Below are 25172 nucleotides of genomic sequence, written 5' to 3'. Positions count from 1 at the left end.
TATGAACGATCACATTTTGGCTCATATAATTATAATTTGCATCTCTGTCTATTTAAAATAAAGGTGATAAAAGAAGTGCAAAAGTCAACAAAAATATTATCATATAGGGTGAATCAGACTTATTTGACCCGCCAAATTATGCACCCTACAACGTTTTTTTTTTTTCAGAATTCCATTTATACACCTTTTAAAATTACAGTTTCGTAAAACTTAAGTTGATTCGTACAGTTGTATACAAATTATTTAAGATATATGCATATAAATACTGATTATTGCTTTAAAAAATGCTTAAGTTAAAATAACTAAAAATGTATGCATATGTTATTGGTATCAAACTGGGATTAAATCAACCTTATCCGAGGCACAAAAACATCAGAAGTGCCTCGGTTACCTCCCCCCCCCCCAAAATGGTATCTTGTGATGTAGCATTTGATAAGGATGGAATGTTTTCACTCTCTTATTTCCCTATTTCTTGCAAAATAGCTTCTTTCATATGGTTCATAAAATTCCTAATTAGTTTATCAGGTATAATTTTTGCAAGAAATGATGAAATTTCGCAGTGGAGATAAATATTAATACATTTAACATTTTACATACTGCAAAGAAACATTAAAAATGCATTAAAAGCAATGCATATGAAACAGAAATAAAAAAGTGTTTGGAAGTAATAGAAGTTAAATTAATACGAGTAGTTAAATATTATAAAGTTATAACATCCATAGTTCCATTCCAACATCAATATTGTGTTGGTTCGGGATTTTTAAAATTCCCTTGTTATTATTTGCATAAACAGGCCAGTTGTAATTTAATTTTATTTAATGTATAATTTTTCCACTTTTAATATAAATGTACCATGGATGCAGTGGGTGACGAATTAATGATGTCTCACTGTTCTCTCATTGCAAAACATGAACTCAATAGCTGTCATTCTCAGACAAATATAATTAACATCATTCTTCTGAAAAAATGAACGTTAGATAATTAGTTAATCTAGGTGTCTTAGTTGTGACAGTCTGTAAAGTTTATCTCAAAAATTTTAAAACGAATGCAATAATTAACGAGGGTAGTTTCGTTTAATGGGGACAAATTATGAGAATGTAATTATTTTTCTCTCATCACATTTGAGATCAACTTTATTTCCATAAAATTCTTTACTATATGTCAACTTGACTTTCAAAAAGGTTTTCCGGGCTGGGGATATCCAAATAGAGAATGCAATGCTGTCACCTCACTGCTCTCCCCGCCACACTGTATCTATGCTCCTCCTATTATCTTTCATTTTTCATTTACATAACATTTGTTTTACAAAACGTTTCTGTAAAGTAGATTTCTCAATCCAAAAATGCATTCCCACAAAATTTAGCCATGTGAGAAAGAAATGATAGATTTGAAATTATAGCAGATCTTCGTTTAAAAGTAGTGTTTACTTGAAATTAATTTCAACTTTAAATCCACACTCACTATTCAAACTGAACTACATAGTTTATTTTAATTAAAATTTAATGCATGAACCAGCAAATACATGTCAATTACATTAAATTTGTTGCAAACCTTTTTTTCATCCAGCTCATTAGGAAAATATTCACAGTGTTACTTCATATTTGTTTGATCTTTTTTTTTTTGAAATATTTGTTTATGAGGTGGTCTAGGGTCTAGACTCTGTAAAACTTATCATTTAATTCAATGAGACGTAGACAAGTATCACTATACAATACTTTCTACTCACTCCCTTTTGAAAAAAAAATCAACTTTTTGGTGTACCAGGAATCACTAAACTCACTGTCATTTAGCAGGGTTTTCAGGATAAGCACGGATTACAACACTGAGTATCCGGATTTCTTCTTAGGGTTATTTTTGTATATTGTAGGAAAGTTTATTTTTCTACTTCGATTGTTAAGGCAAGTAATAACACGTTTCCTTAAATTACGTTTAACAATATTTGATTTTTCTTTCAGTTCCTGTCCGTGAAGTCATCATTATGGATGAACATGGGCAACGTTTAAGAGATATTGTTGGTCCTTATGACGAAGGATCCCATGTATCATTAATTTGCGAAGCTGAAGGTGGTAAGACCTATTTTTCTCTTAAATTTAAATACTATTTGTACTTTTTTACCTATAAATAAAAAAATGCAAACATTAACCAACTAGCTTTATATGACAGCCGAAGCAAATACCAATCGCAACGCGTCCACCTGTTGACATTCAGCAGACCATACGTTAAACGAACGTAAAATCCTTTGCAATCTTATTAACGAAAAAATAGTAAGGAGCAAAGCTCTAATTAAAAATTTGAAGGAACGTAATATAGTTTTCAGAAATACGTTATAAACGTAAAACTTCAGGAAAATCGGTAAATTAAGAAACTTTGAGAAAGCAATTTTGATCTATACAGCGCCAAACTATTTAAGGTTTGAGGACAAAAGTTATGTAAAACATATGAAAAATATATTTAAAAATATCTTAGTATGACAGGCATAAAAATGAAACGATTAATCAGCTTATATAACACAAATTGTCAAGTAAATACCCTTTTTAAGGATCTTTCATTGATGTACGTTGCTTTCATCTGTGAGAATGGGCAAAAGGGTACTAAACATAAGAGAAGAAATTTCTGAGGGAGCAAATAACTCTAGGAAACTATTTTAAGTTAAAAGTATTTTTAATAAAAATACTTTACATAAAAATATAATTACGTATATATGCTTTTTGGGGCGAAAACTGCAACTAGGTATCTACAAATCTAGTGCTCCCATTTCAATTAAACTAATTTTTAAACTTGGAACTTATTTTGGTGACTGAATACTTTATTAAACATTATTTTACTGCTATTTTTTTAACTGTTCGATAAGAAATATTTATATCTTGTCTCGAACGGAATGTTTGAACAAAACTGAAAAAAAGTCTATGAGATCTAGTTTTACTTGAAAAACACCAATTATCAAGTTCTTGTGAAATTAATACTTTTGATATTTATTTAGATACTAAATGTTCAAGTATGATATTTTTGTTTTATATTCAAATTTCAGGGTCAGGAATGTAAATAAGGTCAGCATGCGATATTAAGTGAAAGTTGATATATTGTTGCTAAACTTTTGCAGACGTAATGTGTTAAACAAATAGATTTATCAATTTTTCCACTTAGGAAAGAGATTTTTATCTACTTTTCAAATTTTTCAGCAGCACTTTTGAAATTTCTTTTACAGTTTCATAGTTGTAACTTGTTGAGCAACTATTCATTGCAAGTTTACTCTGCGGTTGTAGTATTCTCCTGACAATGTGTAATTGGTACATATAAGGCAGTGAGAAGCAAAAGGATGTAAGTGGAAAAATTAAAAAAATTTGGAGGTAAACAGTACGCATGGTAGGTGAACCTCTCCTCTGTCTTGGGGCAAGAGATGGTACTAGTAGCCCTGGTAGGTGCTGCTATAGAGCATGATTTAGAAAAAAATCATTGAAAACCTACCTACGATGTTATCTTTAAACGCGTTTTACTTTAAACGTGAAAATGTCCACTTACTTCCCTTTGCTTCTCACTTACTCACATGAGTGTGTGATGAGAAAATTGTGTAATGATACCAAACAGTGGACGCATAACCGCATAACTATACCATATAAACAGGAAAAGTATGAATTTACAAATAGTTAAATCAATAACCATTTTTAATATTAAGGAAATTAAAATATTCGTCAGAATAGCTTTCGCCAACCACACAAAAAACAAATAGTAACTTTTTTTTTTTAATTTTAATCGCAGTTTTAATAGCAGTAATAAAAGCTTCCACATGAAATACTTTTCTGTATCTTCAAATTTTGAAGTCAATACTATTTCCTTTTTCGTTCATTTAATGAGATCTAATTTTTCTAGAAACTGCACTTTGTTTTTTTTTTAAACCTGTTCACTTATTGCTTTAAAAAGGTCTCCGACTACGCGCACATTAAGTCAACGACTTCTTTTTTCACCATCCTGGAGCGTGGAAAGTGCCTATTCTTTTTTGACGTTAAACCAGTATTCATTTCTTTTTCGCGCCAATATGAGCTAAAATAATTAGTAGCCCGCATGTGAGCGGAAAGAAAGTCAATGAGCCGCTGCTGATGTTTGCTTAAGCTAATTGCCAATTATTTCGTTTTAACGAGTTTCGTCATCCGACGAGACACTCGGCTTTAAGCTTCTTTCGAAAACGGGAAACTCTTGCGATTTAATTTGTGTCATTTGCCTAAGTGACACAAATTATTTTCGGCGATTTTCCTCAACACTTAAATTAAAATATTCTGGATATTTTATCGTTTATTTGAAGTATTAAATGCTATGATTGAAAAACTCTGCTTTTAATATAATAAATATTTTATCGCTCTTCGATTCGTTTTAAAAATTATTTGGGACGGGCAACTAGCTTAAAAGTAATGTAAGTGGGCGTAGTAAGCGCAAACTGACGGCTTGATGTGACAGAGTGTGTACTCTTAAGACTGCGGCAGAGGTTTGAAAGAGCACGACATGATATTTAACAACCAGTACAAGATTGGTCGAAAATAAAAAGTTCTGAAGACCTACATTTGGCAGTAACTGCCCGTCATTAAAGGCACAGTTGTGTCAGAGTACTGGTTTCAGCGCTAACGACGGCTAAAGGAGTACAAGTTTTGAGACAAACTGTGTACTGACGACTCAATATTGTTGGCATGTATGCCAGATGACCATTACCTGGAACTCATTCCCCTGACGCCTGTGTTTAAACGCATACGTTAGAACTGGAGTTCGGAACACTATCAATGGAGAATGGCACAGTGGGGGCAATACAATGTATAGTAAAGACTCCCAACACGGGTCCTTGTCAGATAACGATATAAAGGGCACTGGCAAAACTTAATGACCCCACATACGAGTACTTCCACATCTATGAGCGGGACTGTGTTGTGTTAGTGGTACAAGGTACAGAGGCAAAGTACTAGATTCTCATGTTCGCATTTTTCAGGATGAAGTAGGTTCATGATTAAAATTCGTAAATTATAATGCGTCTTGTCACCATGTGGTATAATTTTATACTGGTAGCTAAAAATGTTTTTCATCGCAGTATTAAATTCATGGAAATAATTTTAATTCAGGAAATAATTTAATTTATAGCTTAATTTAAAAATTTTAAATATTTTTTCGCTAAAAAACTTGTTTTCCACAAGAAATGTTGTCTTTTGAAATCTCAAAATGTTACTCAAAAGTAACCAGGACTTTCGGATGACTTTCGCAATTTTTTTAAAGTGGATATAGTATCTTGTCTCTAATTTATGACAGAACTTCGATTTCATTTTGACTGTGAAATATTCAAGTTTTACTTATTTACTTAAAACAAAATTTAATATAAATTTTTAAACACAATAAATTGACTAAATACATACATATGGTATGTGTATGAATATTATTCCATGATTGTGTGAGTGTGTATGCGCATGAATGTTTGAAAATATTCATAAACACACATACTTACAACGAATCCTGTTTCTGAAACCTAGAAAATTATTTCGCATTTAACATAATGGGCTTAAAACATCTCGTCTCGAAAATCACGAGCACATATTCTAAAACATCAATTCCCTCACCAGGCATATGCGATGTTTATCAAATTCCTTAATGATAGAGTTGTGTCGACCATCATAACTCACCAGGGAGTGAAGATGTCAAGATGAAGTGCAAATTCTCATCATTTCGCTATTGCTTACTTATTTAAACGAAATGGTCGGGAAGGTAGAGAAAATTGTATGGAGGTGCTTCGTTGATGGACAAGCAACATTATAAATTTGACATTTGACGATTAGATGCGAGAGTAAAAGTTTGTGATACACAAAATAAGTAGTAGTTCCTTGGGAAATTGAGTCCATATTTGATTTTCAATGATGTTTTCTTTTTTTTTTTCAAATGTTGTTATAAAATTTTTTTTATGCTATTTATGTAAAAACACATTTATTAGCACACTAAATGTAGATGCAAATGTCCAAACATTACCTAATTTGTTCTAAAAGTATTTTTATTAAATAAAAACATGTTAAATATTTCAAAAACCTTCACTAGATTTTAATGATTATGTATGATTTATATAGGATGCTGTTTTAAAAAACGTGCATGAAGGACTTGCTTTTGGGTTTTATATTATTATTTTTTTTAAATGTTCTAAATAGGCTGATGTACAATAAATTAATCAAAATTAATTTTTTTGCTAGATGATTAAAAAAAAAAATTCAATTTACATACTAGAAACAGACTGGTGAACTTGGCTCAGTCAAGAGGAGGGGGGGGGTATAGGTAGGTCATAATCCGCCCTTGATGCAATAAAATTATATCCATGCACACATGTGCTTATGTATAAAGTGGTCGCTAAAATCCGTATCTAGTCCAATAATTTATGAACTATGAAAACTGTAGTCATAAACGTGGAGTCAAGGTTTAATAAAAGTGCCATTCGCTTCACAATTCAGTTGCTTACAACGTCATCTGGCGGCCAAATTTGTAGTCAGCCTTCTTATCTCAGAAACGCTACAATACACGGGAAAATTACAAAGTTGTTCAGAGTCAACAAATTAAAACAGAAAGGACTCTCTTCACGCAGTAATGTTAAGAATAGTATGATTAAGAGGAACCTCTGATTGCGTTGATGAAACTGCACTTGTTAGAAATGAGACTCATTTGTCTGCAACGTTCAAAATTTTGTATTTCAGCAGAAATACACATCTGGGAAAGGGGTTACACTCCACTCTACACATTGAACAGCGTGGCCGTTGATACGTAAGCATAAGCATACATATTACGGTTTGCATGCCGTCCCTGCAACGTAGATGCAGACGCTGGATATTCTTGCTTTGTGATGTATTCCTATCAAAAGAAGATAAAGTGTTCAAGTCAAATGCGTGTGGAGGCCATTCTTTGCAACGACTTAAAGTGAGAATGCATTTTACATTTACTACTTTTAACATTACTGTGTGCAAGATTTCTTTTCGGGATTAGTTTGGTTATTTTAAACAACTTTGTAATTGACTTATTTCCCGTGTCTCGTACTGTTTCTGAGATAAGAACATTAACTCTGAATTTTGTCACAACATGGCATTTTATGTGGCTATGAATATTGCTCTTGCTGTTCAAAAAATATTGGTGTGGCAATAAACTGTAGCGCGCACCGCTGCTTAAAGTTGATTCCATTCCAATTCCTTCTTGGCTTGGTTTGCCTTAAATTTCATCTACACGCCTATAACTTCCTATGAGAAATCCCTTATTTACAGCCATTCCCTAATGTCAGCAAAGGGTTACGATCGGCAGTAAATATTTGCGAATGGTTGCCATTAAGACAGCCCCAATTTCTAGGACTTCAATTTAAAAAATTTTCTTTGAATGAGAGTCAGTTACCCCTGTTCTCTATTAACTGTCCTCTATTTCAGGACTTTCATTTCGAACAGTTATCGGCAAGGACTCTCCCTTCTTGACCTTTCTTTCTCTTTAACCGCCGAGAATACTTTTCAAACCTTCTTCTCATGCGCCATTAATTGACTCAGTCAGCCTAAGTCCACATTACGAAATTAGACTAAGTAGGCAATTATTAAATACTAGAAAGTCACTCGTCAAGGTATGTGACGGGTGAAAATTGCTTCTACTCTTCTGCATTTGAACGAAGCCATTGCTTGTTTGGTGATATTTTGATAGTTGAAATTGTAACCCTAACTCCAGTGGATTAACCCTAAACTCCAGTAGATAGCGTTCATAGTTGAAAGCTTTTCCATTTCTTCGTTCCACTGAAAAGACACAGTCTTAACAGTAAAACAGTTAAGTTACCGGATCGAGTTCAGCCTTGTCACAATAAAGCCTTTCATTTTCATTGTTGAAACACGCGGGTTACTCGATCATCGATCATATTTATATGAGGATGTTCTCTTATTTTTTATATGAAGATGAGGATTTCTGGAGGGGGGGAGAGGCTCAAATCTGCAACCATTTTCATAATGCTTTCACAGCTTGAAATTAAGGCATTTACGCTGGTGAAACTCTGAACCATTATTTCCCTGACATAGCTTACAGTCGTCTTAATTTAAGAAAAAAATTGAAATCAGTTGGTAACCTCGATCCTCTCTTTCACATTTATTTGCAAACAGAGCCTAAAGTTGCGATTATAAGACTTCGTTGTCTTAAAATTTTTGAAGGGACTCCACCAGAAAAGGTGTTTGAAAACTACTTCTTACAGACTTGAATTCTGAAAAAAAAAAAAAAATCCGAAGAACATTTCCATATCTTATCCTTCCTGTGAGGTCACAAAATATTAGCCAGCAATTCAATTTTACGCTTTTAAATTTTCAACTTAGGAATACCAGTTTGCGAAACCCTCAGTGCTTAAACATTAACAAAGATAACCCAAAATTAACTTTAATTTTTTGGAGGTAACCCCAATCTCTCCCATTCTTTAATTTTACTAAAAACAGCGATTTTTGACGCCAATTACAACCAAGTTTTCTGAGGAATTAAAGAAAAAAGGTCTGATATCGACTCACTTCCCCAAAAGATAAACTAAAAGTGCATCTTAATACTCTCATTTTGAATCTATCTTTCCTTCACAGGAATAAGATGCTCAAAATTGACTCTATCAGTATTCAATTTATATATGTGACTTAATATTTTTTATCTCTTTTTTTAATTTAATTTGGTTGAAAAGCTTGTAAGAGCATTAATTTCAAGACTGTGTCGCCTCCAGAAAGTCGAAGATCTGGCACTGTATATGTATTTGCAGGTATATGACTAAAAGCGTTACCCTCCTCTGAAAAATTCCTCGCTACGCAGCTGCGTATTGCCATGATAATCCACAAGATGGCACAATTCTATTGCCTAATAAATTATTATTAGAAAATACCACTGACGTGTATGTAAAACGATATGCATTAGACTGATCTACAATCTTTAGACCAATCATCCAATTGTTATTTAAAAGTTCCCTTTTCTTGACATTGATTAATTTTTACTGTACAATTTCACGTAGCATTCTTGCATGCATACTTTATATTAGAGTGCAGTAGTGTACATTACTACCTATTTTTTATATCATCTTCATGAGGATAGATTTTAATTTGTTTAAGTTCGGTTTTACGAAGGCATTTAACTCATTGTTTATACAATACAATATTTTGTAACTCTTTTCCCCCTCCTACCACCAAAGTAAACCATAGTCAAGTCTCAATAACTCGAAGTCCCGAAGGATCGGAAAAAGCGTTTGAGTTATTTGTAGTTCGAATTATGGGAAGATTCCAAAAGTCTCAAGAGTTTGGGACCAGATAAAAACTTTGAGATAAAAGAATATTTGAGTTATAAGCTTCGAGTCTTACAGATTCGACTGTACGTCAAAATACTTTGTTTCATGTATTTAAGGTTTAGGTAATCAGTATAATTTTATTATAAACAGTTTATTTCATTTTAGATGCTTTTAGATATACATGTAGATACAGAGAAAGATAAATGTACAAATAATTTATGCATACATAGCTAAAAAATTGATCAATATGAAAGTTAGATCAATTAATAGAGACAAATATACATAAATTGGTACTTAATGTAGAGATAGATATCTAAGGAGATAAAATAGAATAGATTGATAGACATATGCACTGATATGTTTACACTGAAGGTACAAAAAAAGCCGTTTTTTTTTTTTTTTTTTAATAGTTAAAATAATTGTACGAGCTAAAAAAAAAGTACAAAAAAGAAAAAGCTGACGCTCGCGAAAGTTATTCACGTTGATGAATAAAATTTAATGAATAAATAGAATGAAATTAAACTATGGTAAATATGAACGAGCATAATAAATATTGCAGTGTGTTGTTGTGTATTTGAGTAATAGGACCACGTGAGAAATTCTAGTATCCTAACAACAAATTCCAAACATTAAAAGTTTAAAATTAGTTTCCCATAAAGAAAACTTCACAAGCATTCAAGTGTTAAAAGTTTAATTTGACTTTATTATCATTTTAGCGATCATTTAAATTTTTCCCAATTTTCTGTAATCAAACACAAATTACACTTTATTTGTTGGAGTATCCAACCGTGAACTAATCGCGTGTGCCAAAAGTTCCTCATCTTTCAAAATCGATTTTCATCACCCCCTTCCTCCCCGTCAGAACATTTCCTACCTCCCAACGCTCCTTCTAATTAAGAATCAATCATCTCCAAGCGAGGAAAATTTAATTTCGAAACTAAGATGTCTCTCGAAGCAGAAACTTGCGCGGGGACATAATTCAGGGGTCATCTAAGTAAAAGTATGGCCTCAAAATTAATCCAAGTGTGGAGGATTGTGGACAGCTATGATGATGACTCGATGTTTCTCGTTCGTAAAGCCCCAAGTGGAAGCAAAGTAGAAAGAATGGAACTTTGAACTTCCAATACGTGTTTTCATCAGCTGTTTGAAAGAGGCTGTTAATTTTAGACGCTGCTTAAGTCACGCAATAGTTCTTTTCGATAAAGTCTGGTCCAATATGTCCCCTCCGGTAGCAAGTTTAGGACACTAAAATTGATCTGTTTTCACCTTCATTCTATTTTAGCCCATATTATGAGAGTCGGTGCTTTGTATACGCGTATTATTAAGTTGCTAAATTGTATATACCTTTTTCTGAGAGAAACTTACAGCATTCTCAGTGAAATATCTAGAAGTCTACTAGAGTGAAATTTAAAGGCAGTTCTGTTTACTTCATAATTTATTAAATTTTTACCAATAGTCACTTTTGGAATGAATAAAAGGATCGTTTTTCTCCATGTAAACATCTTTTTAGGAAAATGTGTGAGACTGGAAGCAGCTCTATCATTTCTCTTAGAGAGTTATTGAAAAGGGGATAGGTTATTGGTGCTCAGTTGCACTGGGATTATTATTGTAGTAATGCTGCTATGGTGTTCCAATTCTTGAGAGTAGACTCGAAACTGGTTTTGTGCGGTGAATAGATATCGAAAAAAAAAATCGGAAAAAATTGGTTCGAAACTTCACGAGTAACTATATTCTTTTTCGCAATACAGTTATTTTTTTATTCGGTGAATTATGCTGTGAGACAGCATTAAAATCGTCTCAAGTAGAAAATAACCCAAAAGCTAATGAAAGAACTAGAAATTGTTTCTTTAAACGAAATAAAAATAAACCAAGTGATGATAATTTTGCCGAACATTCAGACAAAATTTCCCGAATGAAGACATTTTCGGGAGGTCACAGCGACCTCCTATCAAGGTCACTTGAAGGTAGTACATCACCCTCGTGTTATAAATGATTTTGTCAATTGAGTCATTATCTTAATGAAATTTTCATGCACCGTAAAAAAAAAAGTCAAGACAGAAACAGGTTTCAATATACAGTTAAATTTTTAAGTGACCATTCCAAAATAATGTAAAAACCTACCAAGGCCAGGTTTCATTTTATCTGAACCTTTCAGCAGTCGGCTTAAAGACAACTCTAAGTAAACGCCATTATACAAGGCGCATCATTATTTTTTTAGATTTAATTGATCTCGCTTGCGCTTGTTATTAAATCCCGAAGTGTTAATAGGTGATTTCAATCACCCAATATCCCCCTACGATCAGGACATCTTAAGGTTGTTTTCAAAGAACCCTCTGTATTGAGTTTAATAACATTGGGTAAATAATTTTACAAAAAGAAGAAGAAAAAATATTTGTGACGCTTGTTTGGAGTTTTGAAAATCAATCTTAAATTTACAAAATAAGTATTTTGTTATAAAATGCATAAGCTGTGATATACTCTTTTAATACAATTTACCTATCCGTATTTCTTATTACAGATTTTAAACTAATTATTGGTGAATTCCAAGGAAAAAGGGGACAAGATACTTGAATTTTAAAAATTAATATTCTGTCACTTTCCATATACCATTCTCTTCAGAATAGAATGAATTTCTTGAATCTTAACCTGTTTTTTCCCAATAGTTTAACGACTTTCAGAAAATCAAGTACAACTTCAAGTTTTCATAGAGCAAAATATCTCTTTTTCGTTACGTACTGTAATTTCAATATACTTGTTATCAGCACATAATATTTAGATTAACTTTTATCTTTTGAATGTCTAGTTAAACTTTTCGGTAAGTAGGAGGGGTGATGGAAAAAAGACAGCCATTTTTAATTCTGGTAAAAGTTTATTTTTTAAAATTTTTTTAAACGAAAAGAAATAGTGGGTTATGCAGTTAAGATTAAATACCATGTGCAGGCTTAGTTGGTGGTGTTATGCGATTTTTCTTTTTGATTAATTGATCTTACTATATGCTAATGCGTGTCCAAAAAGCTTATAGGGGACGGTATGTGGCAATTTCATCCTACATTTTAACTCAGCTAACTATACTTGAAAATGGAGAAAACTGCTTAAAATGCAAAACATTAGATATATTTATGAAACAATATGTTTAAAACCAAAAAAGGTGAACAGGCGAAAAACGACGCATCTATTAGTTTGCTGGGATGACAGTTTACAGTTACAGATGACAGCTTGCCTCTAAGAGTCACATAGAAATAAACGAAACAAGCGCTTCAAATGTCATCCCCCTACCCCCATTCCAACACATTATTCTTACCTGATCGCTTACCAGTTCCATGGAGAACGTGAAAAGAATGTATCTGAGACTGCGAGAACAAAGTAGGAGAATGCATGGCAGAGTGAAACAGCGGGGCAAAGTGAAATAGTCAAACTATTACTCTACTTTTTGCGCCACCTATCTGGTAATATTTTAACTATGTAATAACACATGTTGTCTATTCCAATCAATAAAATAACTCTACTTTTTGTGCTACCTGTCTAGTAATATTTTAACTATGTAATAACACATGTTATCTATTCCAATCAGTAAAAAACATCGCCGAAGATTAAAGCATTTGATAATACATACAATTAAAAAAAATAATAATTCTCATAATTGTAACATTTTTTTGTAAGTCAAAAATTATTTTAGTTTCTATAAAATGATAAAGTTATTGTTATTAACATTTGTATAATACTTGACGCCTCCTAATATTCGGTGCAGTATCAATTTAGCTAATATCTAGCATATTAGCATTTAAGATAATTTTAACAACTATAGTTAATTACATGTGGAGCAAAGTGGATGGAACAAAATGAAATGGTTTATTTTGTTTGCTTTTTCATTTACTAAATCACTGAAGTTTTCATTTATTATTCAATTAATTTACATTCATTCATTTAGTAAGTCACTTATTTATTCATTCAATCACTTATTTCCTTATTCATTCATTCTTTTACTTGCTCATTTATTCTACTTCCGATACTAATTAATTATTATTTTAACTATTCATTTATTGTTGTAGTATCTTTTCATTTATTCATTCAACCTTTTATTTACTGATTGTTTTGATCAAAAATATTGTTTATAAATGAATAATTGATAAAAATATTTCACGAAATATTCCACGAGAAAGATATTTTATTTTTCACTTTCTCCCATGAAAAAAAAAGAGAAAAAAAATATAACATTTTTCCACATTTTATTGAAGGCACAAGTTTACAGCCAAAAAAAAAAAAACTGTTTTGCTGCCACTTTTATTATAAAATAAAATGTTTAATCTTTATGTACTGTAATTTTCAAAACATGTTTCCAATTTCTTCATTTTGTAAAAGCGCAGTCATCTATCTATTTCAGTTAGCCCCACACTTACCATTTGGCGTTGTTTTGTTGTATTGTTAATCAATTATCACGTGAACGAAATTAATAACTTTCTTTTTTTTTTTTTTTTTTTTGCAACGTAACATTGGGTTATTGGTGCGTAAAGGTCAATACACACGAAAAAAAGTGAACCAGAATAACATGTTTTAATCGGCCTCATTTCTCGAATGCCATGTTCACATTTTTAGCGTCAAAAATTTCATATCATACGAATTGTGAAATGTGTTTTAAACCCATTCACGTAGAAAGGGCGCAAAAGAATTCTTCTCAAATTCGCTGTCGTATGCTCTAGCCCAGAAATAGATTGATCTCGTTTCTTGTGTTTCTTCTATTCTCGTCCGTGATCCATTAGGGGGATATCTCGGGCACGAAATAGGGTAGCGGAGTTCGAAATAATGCGCATTATATATCTAGAAACTCTATCTACTCTCTCTATCGTCTTTTAGGCATACTGATTTTGTACTTAAAGAGTAATTGAAAAGGGTTTGTCATACTATATGTATATTGATCTGGTGTCCAAAAGTTAAGCATAATTGTTATTTTTGTAATTAAAGAATGAAATATGCATCGGAATAGGGGGAAACAGAATATGCGAGTGCAACACGAAAACAAAACAAGGGAACTACCGAAAAAAACGGTAATATTTACTTTTATTATCCAAAAAATAGTTTGAAAGAAAATTAGGCATATAAAAAGTTTACTTTTTACAGAAAAACATAGAAAAAAAAAAGATGAAAAAAGATGCTGAAGTTTAATAATGTGTATGACTACCTCTGACAGCCAGGCACGCTGCACAGCGATTACTTATTATACTTTCTATGAGATGGCGGATGAGTGGGGGGTTGAAACAGTCCCAAGCATGCTTAACAGATCTTTTTAGCTCCAGAACGGTAGTTGGTGGGGGCGAACGGGCTGCAAGTTGTCTCCCGAGCATATCCCGGACATGCTCGATAGGGTTCAAATCTGGGGAGTTCTCTGGCCACGTCATTTGCTGGATATTTCCTGATTCAAGGAAGTCATCGACCACAGCTGTACGGTGACATGGCACATTATTATCCGTGAATATGAAGTCAGGAACGACAGCACCTCGAAACATGCGAACATAAGGCTTAAGAACTGCGCCTCTGTATCTTTGACCGGTGACTCTCAAAAATAGAAAGTCGTTGCGGTAGTCCAATATAATGCCCGCCCACACCATTACTCCCGCGGACACAAAATGATGTCTTCCTTTTATGTTTCGCGTTGGAAACGAGTTCCCTTTTCTCTCCATATTGTTACCTGATGAGAATCACTCTGTAGAGTAAATCGGGACTAATCACTGAACATCACATTGGCCCACTGACCAACACTCCAATGCCGATGTAGCAAGCTCCAATTTGAACGAGCGCGTTTAGATGCTGACGTGAGAGGAATGCAAACTGCTGGTCTTCACGCATACAGACCAACATGATTGACTCTCCTATTTGCCTCGAAATTGTTAATCCTGTGGTGGCAATGACCACCCAATTCCCTGTCACAGCTATCCCTATGACGTGGCGTAGAAGTTGCCCGAAATCGATCTTGGCTAGCGATTGTGACTCTTGGTCGACTTGGTACTGACCGTCGACTGTCATCTCCCGTATTTTGAAGCCTCTGCCACAGTCTCGAGATTAAACACTGAGACCCATAAAAAATACGATACATTTCGGTTTGTGATCTTTCAGATTCTAGCATTTCATTGATTCTTCCAATGTACAGCAACTGCATTGAACGCGTCTGATCTCCCTAAAGTGTATGAGCCGTTTTATCCACATTCCGACATGTGCAACTGCTTCGTGCATGACGCCATTGACTATAAAATTTTGCATAAACATAATGTTTCTTTTTTAACCAATGAATCTCCATAAATAACTTTATATAATTCTGCTTAACTTTTGGACACCAGTCTATATAAATAAATAATTGGTTCGCAGAAAAGTTGAAATTCTGGTCGCCAGTAAAGTAATAATTTATAGTCTCAAACGGTTCACTATAATTTTACACCAACATGTCGAAAAGGGGGCACGTAATCTATGAAAAACTATACCAATTATCTAGATGTTTCTCCCATATTTAAAAAATCATTGTTAACAGTGTGATTCGAAAAAACGGCTATTTTTGCCATTTAGAAGCAATAGTTTTGGCAATGATAACTAATGAGAGAAAACTCGTTAGAAATTCAAGTCAGCGTGATTGGAATTATTTAGTTCGATCTCCAGGCGACTTCCGAAGACCACATTTGATAATAAAACTATTGTTGAGTGGTTGGGTGTGAAAATAATTCCTTGCCACAGTGAAGAAACTTAAAAGTACGAATAAATTGTCGTCATTTGAAAAAAAAAAATCTGATTTGAATGTCAAAGTTGACGAGTAAAAATAATATAAAAGACTTGGAATGGCCTGGTAAAATGGGAATTCCAATTTTTAAAGGACTCTACTTCAGTAAACACATACAGTTTTATTCCCTACATTTGAATATTAACTAGAGAAATGGCATTTGAAACAATATATTAAAATACAATATGGGATCCTAAATCCGGACTGCACGGGACCGCGACATTTCTGGATTTTGGATCTTAACTCAGAAAAAGTGAAAACTCCCCTGTCGTGCGGTATTCTTTATTTTTTTCTTGGTTTTGCTAATATTCACGCTAAATTTATTAATTTTTTAAAATATCTGAACGAAAGTATACTTCAATATGCTAAAACAAAAGTTTGAGATAATTTACAGCAGCGTAGTCTGGGATGTTGCTTTTTATTATAATGCTATGCACCGATCGATACAGTAAATATATCATATTTTTACTAAACATAATTTTGTTCTTTTGTTATATAATAATTACTTCTTATCACCGTTTATGTCAGTATTTTATTTGATGCTGTTCTTATATTAATCAATGACTATTTTACTTGAGAGAAAAATTCAAATATTTTTTTCCATTGATATTTTCATCAGAAACATATTAGTTTAAATAATTATTAATTGCATACCTTAGTACTAACATTATTTACGAAGTAAACAAAGAACCTCAAAATACCTTGAGTTACTAAAGAAAAAATACTTTCAAAGGAAAAAAACAGCTTTTATGAAACGTTTCCTCATCTAATTCACTTTTCAAAATACCCAAACTGAAAAGTTTTATTTTGAAATAAATTATACTCGTTTCGTAAATCGGCTTTTTATTTCATCTCTTTTGATGAATTATGAATTATGCAAATTTTCAGTTAACGGAGATTTAGATACGAAACATTTTTCACCTTTGTTTGTTCTGGTAATATATTCACTTTGAGTTCCTTCGTAAATTTCAAATAAGTTATTCACTCTATTCTTTTAAAAACTGCATTCAAATTTAAATTTATAAAGAAAAATGCTGAAACTGGTTTGTTTACACCACCAAATAGTTTATATATATTTACCCAGCAGCGTAGTTTATATTTTAAAGAAGAAATAACGAAATCTTCATGCACGCTTAATTTAAGTTTTGAAGTTAATTTCAGTTGCGCGAAAAATACTTATTTAAAGCATACGTTTAATTTATTAATAGATAAACCTCATAAATAATAAAAATATGAACAATTTGTAACGTTATATGTTTTGAAACTGCTTTGGTCATGATCAGTAACTTATGTGAGGAATGTCACAGCACATAGAAAACACCATGCCCCAAAAAGAAAATACTGCATGAAACTACGACTACTATTCGGCGGATTTATTGTTATTTTTGAAACATTCAATACTTAAGTTCTTTGCTAGCCTTTGTTTAAAATGCTGGGGAAAATGCTAAACCTTTCAATCTAAAAAGCAACATATCATAGATAATGCTGGGTGCAATTGTTTTTAAATTACTCCGAATAGTTATTTTCGGTTTTGCTTTGTAAGCATGTAACATTGTACGAAATTGATAAATACCTTTGTGTAAAAAAGTAACAACAACGTAAAAAAAGCACAAATAAGATAATTGTTGTCACCCACGTTAGGAGGGTTTCAAACAACTTCTTTTTTAATGTGCAGAAGTGTGAGTTTAGTATGTAATATAATATCCTAATGTTAACTTCAAGAACACCCTGTAAAAAAGGAGATCCTTGAAAACACTTGTCTGCTATAATTTTGCTTATTTGTGCTTTATATACGTTGCTTACTATGGTTATAATGTGTCATTTTGTTTACAATCAGGCATAAATGTGATTTTAACTGCCATTACGACATGAAATTATGTTTGTGGATTTTTGACGAAACCCAAGTAAGTGTAAATCAGAGTTGTGGAGTCGAAGGGTCGAAGTCGGACTAATTTTGGGGTAAAGAAGTCGGAGTCAGGAGTCAAAGGTTTAAAGTTTCAAGAGTTGAAGTTGGGGACCACCATTTACCCTTAAAGACCGACTTTTCCAGGGCTCGCGGAGTCGGAGTGACAGTCAGAGTTGGACTGGCTTTGAGGTAAAGAAGTTGGAGGTGGAGAAGAAGGTATTAAAGTTTCCAAATTCGGAGTCTGAGCCGGAATCGGTCATTTTCCCTCCAAATTTGATGCCGTGGTATAAATCTTAAGTTCATATTATTTATGTATATTATAAAGGTAATAATGCCGTTTCAAAGGATTTAGATAGTTTATGCAATTCCTACATGCAGGTATCCACTTACACATATATAGCTAGTTACAACTAGCTAGTACAATTTAAACTAGTTAACTTGTAAGTAAGATCAAATTAATGATTACTTACGATTTTTGGAAAATGAAGATTTGCGTAGTTGTTGCTTTAATAATTTAATCCCAATATTTTAAATAACTAGATTATTGGGAAGTTCGAGTTTTTTTACATGATACAGAACCAAAATGAATCTATTGATGTAAAAATTTGACTTCAAAAGCGAGAATCAATAGAATATCGCTAAACAAATAGTAGATTAAAGATTGCAAAATGGTATTTTTATTACTAGATGGTGAGATGAATCGCATTTTTGTGCATTTTTGTGTACCATGTTTTTTTTTTTAATTTTTTTCTACTTCCCTGATCACTCACTTTCTCTTTTGTGAAAGTTAATTTTGAGTGTAATTTCGAATTCCATGAATAATTTATGCCACTCATCCATTTCAGTAATACTTTATTATATTTTCTTTAAACATTTGTTTGTTTCAACTGTACTGAATTTTAGCAAAAACCTTTATCTTGTTTTTAAAACAAATGGTAATTTGTTGTCACCGGTATTGGTTTGTTGTCATGTTTTACTTGACAAAATAATATTTAGAAATTATATAGTGCCTTGAAAATTTGCATAGACATGAAGCGTAACCACTTGAACATGTTTTACGATATTTACATAATTATAATTGTGAAGAATTTTGAAAAGAACGCAAAAACGAGTAAGAGAAACTAACAAGATCAAATTTAGACAAGTTTGTCGTAAATTTCAAACCAAAGGACTAATATTAAAAATCAAACATAAACCTATCCTGCTCAAGAGAAAATGTTGGTATTGGAAAAGTATCGTCTCTTGGAAAGATATTACAGCTAGCTATACATCTAAAAAAATCATACACACAATTCAAAAGTACGCACAAAAGTATTTTTTTCAAAGCAACACGCAAGAGACAGAATTTCTTCAAGATGAGGGACTTCTATTCAATTAGAGAAGATGCCATCGCGCATTGTTAACTGTACCACCGACCTCATGAATTCAAAAAGAATATTTTCAACTGTAGGAAAGTTGAGCACAAAATGAGTTCCAGGCTTAGAGAAAATTCAATAGATGCCTTATGTTTTTTTATTATTATTGAATTTTTATTATGACATTTATTTCTTCATTTTATATTTGTTTTCAATACATTTTCATATGTATAATACAATTTTTGTACAAAATTTTGAAATGTGGCTACGAAACAATATGTTTTCAAGCATTTTTTGAGACATTTCAAATACCAGTATTAATACCAGTATTCCGGGATCACGTTTTAAAAATCCCGAATACCAGTATTGAATTTTTGGTCCGGTAATGCAATCCCCGGTCGAAATTATACATATTAACTCAAAGATCCAATAAGTACGGCAAAATTGTAAGTGATTAAAAGCCTCTTTCGTTAAACAAAATACACTAGCAAAAAAGCAAAATCGCCTTATCTGAAATAGATATAAATGTGTGGATTCCTGAGAACTTATGGATCCATTTCGTGGATCTGCGGAGACACATATCTCGCCTAAATGGGGCGTATAGTGAAACAATCCCATTTCGAGGAGGTGTAAGTTTCACTGCAATTTATTGATCCGTTTTTCTCTGTAGCTTTCAGTACGTGACTCACTCTGTCGGTGGGACACTGGAATATCAAATGCTTCTCAAAGGCGCTGCTCCACAAAGGATCCAACCCCAATAGCAACGCAAGAAATGCATTTGTCACATTTTATGGTTTAAAGTTTGACATTTGCTTGACAAATGGTTTAAAACTAGTTGTATCTACTTTGTAAAAATGCAATGCTTTAAACTTGTGAATGAATTGTTATTTTTGAGCGATTACTTGAATAGGAATATTTCTGAAAGTTCAGTATCTTTAAATGTAAAAAGAAATGCAGCATACAAATGAAATACGCTTTATTTCTGACATATTGGCTTCATGTATAGTTATAGAGAAAAGTGTTATTTTATGGCTCATCTTAAGACTGGCTACGTGAATGTGCTAAGTTTTTTAAGTGGTTCAAAAGAGAGAAGAACTTACAAAAGTTGCTTCCATTAAAAACCTCCAGATTATAATAATGTTTTCAAATTTGTGCGTTTTAAAGCGTTACAGAATTGAACCAGGTATCTCGTAGATGAAAGAAGTCTTCTCCACCAAAAAATAAAAAAAATAAAAAAAAAACCCACAGACATGACAAAAAACAACACGATAGTAAAATTCAATACCTTAAAAAATAAATAAATGAAACAAAATGTATATAACTTTAAATGCTGTCGAATCCCGCCAAGAAACATTTTCACGAAAATCTCATTTTTCGTTGCAAATGCAGATAAAACAAGGAATAAAATAATTCGTCATCATGTAGTGTGCCCCTCAATGCCCTTAAGTAATGATTACGTGTTTTTATCTTGTTCGTTTATACCTGCTGCCAAAATAGTATTTTGCTGAATGCAATGAGTTAATTTATTCCACACCGTGTTTCAGTTGCATCAAGTCGCCAATTAAAGGTTTTGACGTAATTTTGGTTCTTGACGAAGAGTGAACTTTATCTGTGACTCCAAGACAAAATCTCCACCTTTAATCATTCATCGAATGGCCACTACAAAATAGTCCACTGGGCTACTAATAAAAATAGCTCCGTGAAAAGATTTTATTCATGATTAAATAATTAGTTTTAATTATAACTGAATATACACTGAAAAAAACAATGTCATTCACTTCCCCGTCGCATTTTTCTTCATTTTGTGTTACACTTTATGTAAAAATATACATCTGTATTTTTTTGATCACTAAGCTTCCTAATAAAAATAATATACACTTTTACAAACCTATGAATAGAAATAAGTTACTAAAATACAGAATGAAAATTTCAATGAAATGCCACCATTATGACACATGGCATCGAAGAAAAATGGAAACATAAACTAAATAAATTACAAAATATTTAACACGCAAATGTGAATGATTTTTATCATTAAAACTGAAAAGGAATGCCTTCATTATTGAAAATAAAAGAAGTACACCAAGGCTTTTTCGATATTTATTAGTTTTTATTGGCTCCGTTTATTGCCATCCCCCAATTACGCTAGTGGTTATTATGGATAGAGTAATTCTTAATTTGATATTTATGTTTTAAAGAGTAGTATATGAATGAATTAGTTTTAATTACAAAAACGTTTGAATAATGTTTTTATTTTACAGTGAATTTATCTATAATTACTTGTATGAATGCGTCATTATTTACAATTTTGAATCAAATTACTTAGCAACTCAGTGCTGAAAACTAAAATCTTCTTTTTATAAAAAACGAATATTTTAAGGCATCGTTAAATTTCAAGCATTAAAAAGCAATAACGATGCGTCTAATTGATGTTCTTGAAAATCAATGTTTTGATTAACTTATACTTTGAAAAATAAAATGTTTATTTTATAAGCCGCAGATGTGAGCAATATGCAGTTCAAAAACTACAACATTTTCAGCACATAGAATTATTAACTTAAGATTAAGATACTTTAAAAAATTAAATAGTAGCAGTTTCTAAGAAATGATGTGCAACATAAATGTCATTTAACTAGTTTTGACAACGTGACCTTGCCTTGTCAGCGTTTTTAAGTAGATATGCGACGTGTGGTCAATTTTAAAGAGTAAGATATTTATCTAATTTTCAATATTACTAATATTAACGAAAGTTGGTCATAAAATCATAGTGTTACAGGATGAAAAATTTAGTAAAAGAAATGGTTACGCTTTTTCCTTTTCTTTTTTTCCGTTTCAGTATAATGATTGGTTCTTTTTATGCTCAAGTTACTGAAACTTCTTGTAAAACGTGTTCGGAACTTATACTTAATTACGAAATATTGTGCCATTCAGAAAATTAGTACCCTGCAAAAAATAGATGGTATATATTTTCTGGTAGATATGTTCTCAGTAGCATATTTGACTTATTTTCGAAGAATAAAAAATAATTAATTCTTCGTGCTATTTGTCGGATCAGCAATTGGTTTTATCGTACTCGTGATTAATGACAATGAGTTTGTTTTCGATTGCATGCTTAGATTCTCATGAGTTTTCAATTGAATTTGAAATGTTTTAAACTTTAATTTTGTGGATATAATGAAAAGCTTTTCAAACACATATTATGCCCCCCGGAAGACATTCGAAAAATGCAACATCGTGGAAAGGTCATGCAATTTCTACCTGAAATTACACACACGCAATTCTATTAACTATTCCATCCATTAGTTTACCGTTCGGAACACATTGCGATTGTCGAATATCTTACTATGCCTCTTACACCCTCAATTCCGCGCTCGCAGAGCAGAGCAATCGTTTTCGCTAGCTTGCGAAGGAAGATATCTCAACTAAATGGGGCGTGTAGAAAAGCTATTCCATTACCAAAGCCAGAAGATTCGCTCTCGCTCGTCTGCCTCCTTCCTCTGGAAATTTATTGATCCAAAATTCCCTCAGTGTCTGCAGACACGTGATCCGGGATGCTGATGGGGAGCCAAGCCTCGTAAAGTCCTCTACTGGATCGCTGATCCTTTGTGACCTACACGTGCGTCGTTTTCATCACTGCTGCTCGGGCTTCGTTCCCCTGGAATCGTGAGGTCTCCAGAGATGTCCTGGGAAAAACTTGGAAAAAAGTGTGATAAATCAAAGGGAAAAAAATATATACATGAAGGACAAAGTTAAAAAGCCCCAAAAAGCAAATTCATTCGGGAAGTTTTTGTAAAAAAAAAAAAAAAAAAAAAACATTTTTCCCACTCATCCCTCCAACTTCATATTTTATTTCGCTCATATGTCTTTACATTATTTGGTTACTGTATTTTTAACACTAGAACTAAGAAAGGTGTCATCTCGATCCCAAGAAAACCTTTTTCCGCAAACTGCTGCTCCTAATTTTAGAACACTTCTAAACACACATTTCTGAAAAATGTCAAAACAGTTCGGAAAAACAGTTTTCAAAACAATTCTAAGAAACACTTTTCGAAACGTTATTCAGCTCAGCACAAGTATTTTACTCTTTTGACAACGAATTTGAGAACATTTTCTGAATACAGATACTTGTCCCTTCCTTTTGAATACTCTGTAGCACAATTTTGGGACGTTGTTTGCAGCAACTACAACAGAACACTCTTTTGACTATATCAGTAGTGGGGAACAAAGTCTCGTCAAGTCCTCTACAGGATCGCTGATCCTTCGTGACCTACATGCGCGTCGTTTTCATCACTACTACACGGGTCTCGTTCGCCTGGAATCGTGATGTCTCCAGAGATGTTCCGGGAAAAACTTGGGATAAAGTGTGATAAATCAAGGGGGGGGGGGAATTATATACAGGAAAGATGCGATTAAAAAGCCAGAAAAACAAATACATTCGGGAAGTTTTTGTAGAAAAAACTTTTTTTCCTCATTCATCCATATTCGTATTTTATTTCGTTCATATGTCCTTACATTATTTAGTTTCTGTAATTTTAACACTAGAACTAAGGAAGGTATCATTTTGATCCCAAGCGAATTCTTGTTCCTAACTGCTGTTTTAAATTTTCATAAAAAACTAATGTTAAATCCTTCCTTGACTTTTCCTTCATCATGCTGATGCGTTAAATTATGCAGTTTTTAAGGAAATACAGTTTTCTTTTCTTTTTTTTTTAATCGAAACTATTGGGTTTTACCTAGAAGTCTTGGTCAGTGTCATTTTGAGACATTTGAGAAAAAAAATGCATTTACATTTAGTAACGCTGAAACAGAACAGAAACTCAAAAATGCCTGTTGTAACTATCATTGCAAGGACTTTAAACATTCATAATGTTTTTTTTTTTTACATAGAAAGGAACGTTAGCCACTAGTTTTTGAAATGCAACTGAAAAAGCGCTGGTGATTCTAAGGTCATTTTAAACTTTTTTTAATCGCTTCATTCTAAACCTTAAAATCTCTTAATAAACTGCTATTATTATAAAAAAAGTTTATTTTTAATTAATTTTTATAAATATATAATATGATGTAGAAAATATGCATATTTCTTTTCCGATGGTCAAAATTACCCCCGCCGTATTTCTAGATGTACAAAGACTGCCGTAATTATAGTGTTAATATCCAGAAATGAATTTGGATTTCATTGATTTTTGCTTTAGAAATTATTAGATTAATAAACCACACTCATTCTCAAGTTTTTCATTTTGCTGACGTTCATTTCAGAAATTAAATTCAAAAATTGGAAGTATATCGAATACCAACCATTTCCATTGCCTCCAAATATTCTTTTACATCTTTAACAAAAGAAATATGTAGACAAATTTTCTTACCATGATAAACATTGCCGTCCTATTTAAAGTCCATCTTATTGTTATCCAAAACATAAGAAGTTGTGCTATAAAAAAGCTTAGTTGGAAAGTGAAATACAATTGATATAGTTGAACAAATAATGAACTTTGACACTTACTGACACGTCTAACGATTAAGTAGTTACATTAAGAACACCCAGATCCTTACAACATTACGATTTTGATTGAAATTTCCATATTCCGGGGGGAAATGATGAGTTTTTAAGAGAACCGAAAATTTTAATGTTGTTATTTAAGTAAATTTTCAAACTCTTGTAAATTGTATCCATGAAAGCGCCCGTCAATTTAAATACGTTATTTTCCTAGAAAACTTAAATTGGCAATTTAAAAAAAAAGGAAAAGCAAGTGAGCTAGAAACATAATTTTGAGTACTTAACATTCCAATGTTAAATCTTACTAACCCTATTCTGTATAGCTTGAGTAATCAAGAACACATTGATTTGTTCAAGTGCAGAGCATTTAGCTTAAAAGGTATCATAAC

The 25172-nt window shown here is 32.4% G+C and overlaps 1 protein-coding gene across 1 annotated transcript in view; it reads left to right on the top strand.

The window, feature by feature from the left end:
- The window catches only part of LOC129224145 (nephrin-like), a 93846-nt gene that overhangs the window by 22952 nt on the left and 45722 nt on the right, over window positions 1–25172 (top strand). Inside the window, exon 2 of the mRNA XM_054858564.1 lies at window positions 1956–2066. Coding sequence (XP_054714539.1) covers window positions 1956–2066 — 111 coding nt within the window. The remainder of the gene's footprint in view (window positions 1–1955; window positions 2067–25172) is intronic.

The sequence above is a fragment of the Uloborus diversus genome, chromosome 1 (genome assembly GCF_026930045.1).
Source record: "Uloborus diversus isolate 005 chromosome 1, Udiv.v.3.1, whole genome shotgun sequence".
Taxonomy (NCBI): Eukaryota; Metazoa; Arthropoda; class Arachnida; order Araneae; family Uloboridae; genus Uloborus; species Uloborus diversus.
Note: the sequence above shows the minus strand (reverse complement) of the source record. Positions and strands in the feature narration are given on the sequence as shown.